Genomic DNA, 8,682 nt, shown 5'->3' with positions numbered 1-8,682 from the left:
AGTCCCTCTTAAGTGGTTCACAGTATGAAGTACTCAAATAATATTCAGCAAGTACATTTAAGTTAATTGAGCCCCTTAAACAGATGGCTCTAATACTACTTTTGGAAATGGTGGCCTCACTTAAGCAGTTCCAATTAGTTACTTGTCCCTCATACAGATAATATTGCAACTAACCTTGGATGTGACTATAGGTTTTCCAGCTTAGAGTATTAAAGGGAGACCACAGAGATTTTCACCAAAAAAGAGATGACCCAAAAGAGCTGTTAGAGCAACATGTAAGCTTCTGCTTCAGATTATTGGCTTAAGAAATCAATAGCTCACATGATAAAAGGTCTGCTTGAGAAAGAATTTGACTTGGGAAATAAAATATTTTTTATATCTCACTAAATACCTTTAGAGTTGATTTTCACCTAAGTTATTCTCATTGTGTCAATTTGTACATATTTATGGGATTTCTTGCTCAGGAAAAAACACAGGAGAGAAGGCAATGAATAGCATAATCATGAGCAATGTTAAGACATCCACCAGGATAAGACAAACATGTTCTGAGGCACAGGTGGCTGGCCCATGTCTCTTCAAAGATCCAGCGTTGGTTGATGAGTTTTGTTGTTCTGAGACCACCAAAAGGCAAAATTCCAAAGACCCATCCTTGAAATCAGTCCCATGTTTTTGGTCTCCCACCTCTTGGCCAAAATATAATTTCCTACTAGCATTAGACTCAGTTCTCATACTTGTCTAAGGCTAGCTACAAAGTCAGCTCTTCTTCAAGTGTTGGCAGCTTTGCCATAAAATAAGATGCAAAAGCAGTCACCACGTTCACAACAACAAAGACATCTGCAAAAAAGCACCCGCTCTGTAAAAGTAGCTGTAGATAGATGTTGGGACAGCAATGACAGATAAACATAATAAATACAACATAGCAAGAATTTTTTTAAACTTCCCCAACATGTTAATACTTTTAAAAAGTGAATCATGGGCATGATTTTTCCAGTGGAGAGATCAAGCTGCTTGTGGTCAAAGATAAGTACGCTGAAGATGATGAGATAGGTATTACCAAATAAGATAGCTGGGACAATACAATCCAAAGTCCAAAATGTTTTTACAAATTCAAAATGCCTCTCTAGCCACAACCAGGGCTTTTTTCCTGTGGCATTTTAAAAAAGGTAGCTGGAGGTGACACAGTGGTTTTCTCTGCTGCATAGGTCCTGACTGACCACTCAGAATTCGGGGATTTCTGGACCTGAGATGATGGTAGGATTGCCTCTACTTCATCCATGTGAACAGGTAAAGCTGTTGGAATAAAAATAAGAAACAAAGGGAAGGGGGAAAGGGAGACAGAAGAGGCAGGAAAAAAAGTTCAAATTAAAATAATAGTAAAACCTTCAAAGAAAAAACAAAGTTCTACTAATCCTCAGAACCCTATTATTTTAAAAAGGTAGACAACAGAAATCCATACTTCAGTATCTGTGTCCACTAAAAACTAAGGTAAAATGCACTCAAATGAATAACATTTAGCTATGGGAATTTCTTTCTTTCTTTCTTTCTTTTTTAACCCTTATACTTTCGGTGTATTGTCTCATAGGTGGAAGAGTGGTAAGGGTGGGCAATGGGGGTCAAGTGACCTGCCCAGGTTCACACAGCTGGGAAGTGGCTGAGGCCAGATTTGAACCTAGAACCTCCTGTCTCTAGGCCTGACTCTCACTCCACTGAGCTACCCAGCTGCCCCCAGCTACGGGAATTTCTAATGTGAGCTTTTAACATATTTATCTTTACATTTTATTCTGACTACTCTTTGCCCTTTCAGTGCTAATATTCTTACTTCTTAAAAGGGGCAAAAAGAAGTAAGAATATTAGCATCAAAAGGACAGAATAGAGCTGATGAATTTACCCAATAATATATATAGAAGACAATTAAGATATGCTCTACATCTCCAAAAATATAGTTAAATATGGATTAAGTCCAAACTAGCAATAGGAAAGAATTGAATTATGAACAGTTTATCTCATTATCTTGAATGCCATTCTTTGAGAGATACATAGGATAGAGTATCAATGTTGGAGTCAGGAGGATCTTGGTTTAAAAGTCACATGTATGAAGATGTGCAATTTACTAAACTTCTTGATACATCTAGGCAATTAATCTGGATTTATGATCTGCACTAATATATGTTCCATACTAGAAGTTTCCTAGAGTTTGGAATAAGGATTGTGTGACTGAATATAGGGCTAGACCAAAAAAAAAAAAAAAAAAAAAAAGAAACACTATTTCTAGGATTTAAAATTCAACAGAGTACAACTAATGAGAAGGAGAAAGAAAGTTAACATTCCAAGTAATATCTCCTAAGCAAGAAGTATTTATTTCATATCCCAGAGACATGAAGGTTTAAGTTCATTTGGACTATATCTTCACAGTCATGATCATAAGAAAAATTCGCTAGCTCAATATCCACTGACATTATAGCTTTCTTACTCCTGAAGTTACTTGTTTGTTTTTCAAATAATTTATCCTGGAATCTACCTTTCAAAATCAGTGACCTACTACCCAGGTGAAGACACCTGTACATCTCTCTTCCAAAGAGACTATTCTACCCATTTTTTAAATAAATTCAATTCAAGAAACCACCAACAATAGTAATATAATGCTATAAGCTTTGCGAAACACTTTATAAACATTACTTTCATTTGATCTTAATCTTGTGAGATAGGTGACAATTATTATTAACTCCATTCTATAAAATGGAAGCTAGGTGGTACAATGGATAGATTGCCAGGCCTGAAATCAGAAAGACTCAACTTCCTGAGTTCAAATTTGGCCTCAGACCCTTACTAACAGTGTGACTCTGGAAAAGTCCCTTAACTCTGTTTACCTAAGTCCCTCATCTGTCAAAACGAACTGGAGGAAGGGCATGGCAAACCACTCCAGGATTTCTGCCAAGAAAAACCCAAATGAAGTCACAACGAGTGGGACAACTAAAATGCTAAATGACAGCATCAAAAGATAGGGATAATTTTATTACCTACTTCACAGGGTTGTTATGAGGATCATCTAAAGTATTTCATGAACTTTAAACCACTATGTAAATGAATCTGTAGAGAAGTAAGGGATAAATTAAGTCATGGAAGTGGATGAAATTAATAAAGGAAAAGCAAGAAGAAAATGACAAGGGCAGATAGGTTTGGAGAACCTAAGGGTTAAAAGATGAAGTACCATCAAAGAAGTCTGAGAAAGGGGAAACGGATAGGAAGAAAACAAGGAGAAAGAAGTAACTGTAATTAAGGGAGAAAAGACTCTTCAAGGAAGAATGCAAATGACACATAAAGGGTCAAGGAAGATAACTAAGAATACACCACCATATTTGGCAAAGGAGACATCATTGGAGAAAGACTACTCCAAAGGATGTGAGTAAATGCAAATAAAGAAATAAAGTTTCACTTTTATAAGCAGCAAATTGGCAAAGATGATAAAAGATGGTGATAGTAACATGGTTACTAGAGCCATGTCTGAATTGGTCCAAATATTCTGAACCACACTTTGATATAGAGACTCTCTATTTATACATATATACTCTAAGACTGTCAAAGACAAAAAGAGAAAGGTCCCATATACAACAAAATATTCATAGCAGCATCTTTTTCATAGCAAAGAACTACAAACAAAATGTGTCTATCAATTGAGTAATAGCTAAATAAGTTATAATGCATGAATGTGATTCAATATTATTGTGCATTAAGAAATGACGAATATGAAGACTAGAGAATCTCACTCTTCATATGAATTGCTAGAGTAAAATAAACAGAACCAGGAAATACTGTATTCTCAAAGACTATACCAATGTAAACAGAAAGAACCTCCCCCTCCCAATGGAAACTAGAAAAAAAATAAATTTTAATTTTATTGAGCAAAAAAATTTAGTCTTTGAAACAAGATGAGAAAATGTACTTGCCTCCCCATTTCATTGGTAAGGGAAGATTCTGGGTGTGGAACATGTCAGACTTCACTGATGTGTTGAGTTAATTTTTATGAATTTTTTTTTCCTTTTTTTCATTCTTTGTTACAAGGGATGGCTTCCCTGGTCAGGGAAAGGTATATCTTCAGAAGTAATAATAATGGAAAAATAAAAGTATTTGTAATAATTAAAGATTCATTAAAAATAAATCAACATTTGTTGATGATGTTCAGTTGTTTTTCAGTCATGTCTGACTCTGTGAACCCCATTTTGGGTTTTCTTGGCAAAGATACTGGCATGGTTTGCCATTTCCTTCTTCAGCTCATTTTACAGATGAGGAAACAAGAGGTAAGCATGATTACGTGGCCTGATCGAGGTCATACAACCAGCGTCTGAGGACAGATTAGAACTCAGGAAAATGAATCTTCCTGACTCCAGGCCTGGAGCCCTATCCACACTGCACAACCAACTGCCCCACGGTGATCTTGGAGATAGTTAAATCAATAGGATGGTAGAAACAAAACCACAGATTTGAGGTGAAAGTAAGTGGTGATAAAGTGATAGAGGTGTATACTACTAGTAAGAAGTTCAGTAATAGTCAGAATAAGGTAGGAAGCTAGCTTAAGTAGGGATTAACAGGGTCAAGAGAAGATTTTTCTTTAGGAAGATGCTAATGTCTTGAAAGAGATGAAAAAGCCAACAGTGAGAGATCAAAGATGAGAAACAGAAGGAGAAATGATTGATGAAGCAAAGTCCAAGAGGAGGTGGAGATGGTATCAAAGGCACAAATGGAGGGTTAGTCTTGGAATGGAAGAGGAACACCTCGTCTTCTGATATTAGAGTGCAAGTGTAGATTGATGAATACCTAGAGAGGTTTTCTGTTGTGAAAGAATGGAAATGAGGTGGCTCAAGATAATTACTTCAGCCTTGCAGAAGAGGTGATCTGCCGAAAGAGGGGGAGGATGGAGAAAGGAATGGCTAGGACTGAGGAAAAATAAGGTTTAAAACAATTGCTATGAGAAGTACGATAAGGAGTCAAAAATAAAAAACACTGCTGTGCTATGGATAAGGACTAAGTTGAGATAAGACAATAATAATAGTAGTAGTGAACCCAAATTAGCAATGGTTTCACAACTTTCTCTAGCAGCCAAAATTGATGTTGCTCATGAAAATAAGGTTATATTTTCATTTGGGTTCTTTAAGTGTTTTCTTGGTTTCAAACATACTTAGAAAATATCCCAATTTCCTTTATCCAGTAACAATAGTTTTAACAGTTCATTCAACCTGAGACAGTTGATTTACTCTACAATTCCGATTCTGACATATAAATTTGGAACCTCCCTAGGTGGCAAATCTAGGTGAGGTTCTTCTATGTGCAGGTCACATGGGACGCATAAAGCCCTTCCAAGTGAGATGATTTAAAGAGAATAAAAGGAAGTTACTACTTCTTTCTCAATCATTCTAGAACAGACCTTTTTCTATAATCTCTCATTTCTACCCTTCTGAGGTGAAGAAGGCTCACAAATGATTTCTGCTCTTTATTGACTACCCCTTTATTAACATCTTTAAATTCAGTCAATTTCAACTCAAAACTTTATACAGACAGGGGAGGGGAGGAGAAAACAGGGAAAGATTTGTGGCTGCATGTTTAAGAAAGAAGCTGAATTCATCACAATGACAGGGGAGAGTGTTGGCAGAGATCTGAGCTATTTATTCTTTTAGGAAAATCCTATAAAGAATGACACAAGGAAGCCTCTATCTGCAGTCTTGTTCATCACACTGGTGAAGAGTCCGATAACAGATGTATGCAGTAGCGTGATTTAGTGCCGGGAGCTGGCCCCTGATGTGTATTAATACAGCGGCATAGCGGAACGCACCTCTCTTCATCACTCATTTCTATAAAAGAGGTGGAATCTGAGATGGCCCGATGTTAGGCAGAGCAAGCCCATTTGTTCTACTGACTGATGGTGCAGGCTTGGGCTGTGTCCTTCACCTCTATGGGGCACTCAGGTTGCAAAAAAACAAGAAAGAAAAGAAAAGGAAAAAACAACTCACTGAAGCAAGACCTGGTCAACAAGTGAGACAAGAATAGTTAAGACTCTAAAAAAGAAAAGGTTTAAAACATCTTATTTAATTCTTTTCTGTTTGGGTAGTCCTCATCCTAAATTTTAAAAACTCTTTCCAACCATTTTCTCCTACAAAGAATAAAATGCTAAAAATAAAAAAGATGGCTAGACAATTAAAAAAAGTCACAACAAAGATGAGAGAAGAGATGCTGTAAGGTACTAGGCTGCTACAAGAATAGATAAGAGTGGTGTATGGGTGATCATCTAAGGGAACTGGGCAGATACCAACTCTAATAATCCTTTGATTAAGACTTTTCAGTTAGTCAACTATGGAATGCTTTTTAACAGTCAACTGAAATACAACAGAAGAATAGTAACAGAAGTAAATTTTTGAGCATAAAAAGCTTTAAAATGGTAAGTCATTTGTATTAAAAGAAAAAAGAAAAATTTTTTCTGAGGCTCACCCTCTTCCTAGCTATCATTTGCTGCTCTGCATTTTCATTTGTGCATCCCTTCCTTCAGGTCTTCAGATAAATCAAGTGGCAAATGACATAGTATGTTTAACATCAATAAGAAAGGACTCTAGATAATCTTAATTTTGATAGGTCTTGAAAATTTTACCTCCATTATTTTTCAAAAGCAACAGAACCTAAACTGGAATAAAATGACATTTAGTATTTTTTTCCAATTTTTTTCTCCTAATTCCAAGGAAACACAAAAATGTAACAAATTTCCATTGTAAAATGTACATAACTGAACATTTTGAGTCAGGAACTTTTCTGATGGGCAAGATATTACAATTCTTCCATTAGTGAAGTTTCATTATATTATAATACTTCAAGGAAGCATGATTTCATTGGAGAAGATATCTGTCTGACTCATGTAGATCACAGACCTTTTATGTCCTAGGAAAAGGTCTTTATGAATTACTATGTCAAAAAAAAAAAAAAAACAAGGGAGGAAGAAAGAAAGGGAAGAAGGGGTGGGAGGGAGGAGAAGGATCTTTCTTTTGAAAGGATGAGAACTGAAGAATGATTATTAGATTTGAAAGTCATCCTTTCAAACCTTTCTTTTTTGTCTACCGTCACAGCACAGTACATTGCAGTTCACAAAGAAGGAATTTAACAGATACTTGTGGAATGACTATAGGATTTAACAATGCTGACCACCTTCTCCTCAGGGATACTCTTTCAGGGATTTTGTGGCATTGCTATTTCTTGGTTCTCCTCCTACCTTCCTTGATTTCTTCTCAGTCTCCTTTGCTAGAGCATAAAGCAAATCACAGTCCTTACTGTGGATATATCCCAAAGTTCTGTCCTAAGCCCTCTTGTATTCTCTATCTACACTCCCTCATTTAGTGATGTCATCAACTCCCATGAGTTCCCATGAGATAACTATACAATTCATATATCCAACCTCAGCATCTCTTCTGAGTTTTAGTTTCACACCACCAAGCTGTCAGATAATTCAAACTAGAGATCCCAGACATATCTCAAACTAGACATGAACAAAACACTGTCTTTCTCCAAAAACATTTAGCTCTCTTATACTTTCCTATTACTGTCCAGGCTACCAGCATTTTTTTAGTCTCTCAAACCTGTAACCTCACCATTATCTCTTTAACTCTTCCTATCTGCCATACTTTACATATCCAGTCAATTTATTTCCTCATTCACATCTCTGCAATCTGACTTCTTTTCATTCCTCAGACAGCTGTAATATTATTAGGTCAAGCATTACTCACCTGGAAATAATAACTTCTTTAATTGGTCCCTCTATTTTTTCCCCATTCCAATCCATCCTTCCCATAGGTCCCAGGGGTTTTCTTTAAGTGTTGGCCTGACCATGTCATTCTCCTACTCAATAAACATCAGGGGCTCCCTGTTGCTTTTAGGATTAAATAGAACCCATTCTGTTTGGCTTCTAAAACACTGTGCAAACTGCATCCAATCTCCATTTCTAGCCTTATGAAATATTATTACTGTTTCCTCACTCTATAGCACATTTTCAAATAAGTATTTTTGCTTTTTCTCACAAATGATACTCTATCCATGCCTGAATAAACTTAAGTTTCTTCAAGACCTCAACTCAAGAGGGCAGCTGGGTGGCTCAATGGATTTGAGAGTCAGACCCAGAGACGGGAGGTCCCGGGTTAAAATCTGGCCTCAGACACTTCCTAGCTGTGTGACCCTGGACAAGTCAATTAACCCCCATTGCCTAGCCCTTACCATTCTTCTGCCTTAGAACCAATACCCAGTATTGATTCTAAGATGGAAGGTAAGGGTTTTGGGGGGGGGAAAAAGACTCAACTCAAGCTCCACTTTCTACCACAAAGCTTTCCTAAATCCATAAGTTGCTAATGTTCTCTCTCCCAAACTAACTTGTATTTACTATGCATATACTTATATGTTCGTGTCTTATCCCCTGATAAATGAAGCTTCCTTATGTGTGCAGGTTATTCCACTGTAATCTCTGTATCCTCAACACACAACACAGGGTAGGTACTTAGCAAATGCTTGCTTACTGACTGATTCTCTAAATATATTTTGTAAATTATTTGCTGCTAACATAAATGTAGTTTATGCGGGCTGGTCCTCAGATGGCTGACACAACTCTGTCAGCAGGCCCACAATTAAAATCTTCCTGAGTTGCAGAATCTGCCAAAATTG

General features: G+C 36.7%; 1 protein-coding gene across 1 annotated transcript in view; it reads right to left on the bottom strand.

Moving 5' to 3' along the window:
* Positions 1-455: 455 nt before the first annotated feature.
* GPATCH2L (G-patch domain containing 2 like) overlaps positions 456-8,682 on the bottom strand; it is a 74,006-nt gene continuing 65,779 nt past the window's right edge. The window contains exon 10 of the mRNA XM_044664954.1: positions 456-1,290. Coding sequence (XP_044520889.1) covers positions 1,121-1,290 — 170 coding nt within the window. The 3' untranslated portion in view covers positions 456-1,120. The remainder of the gene's footprint in view (positions 1,291-8,682) is intronic.

This window comes from Gracilinanus agilis, chromosome 2 (assembly GCF_016433145.1).
Source record: "Gracilinanus agilis isolate LMUSP501 chromosome 2, AgileGrace, whole genome shotgun sequence".
NCBI classification, from domain to species: domain Eukaryota; kingdom Metazoa; phylum Chordata; class Mammalia; order Didelphimorphia; family Didelphidae; genus Gracilinanus; species Gracilinanus agilis.
The sequence above is the reverse complement of the archived record's forward strand: the minus strand, read 5'-3'. Positions and strand labels throughout refer to the sequence as shown.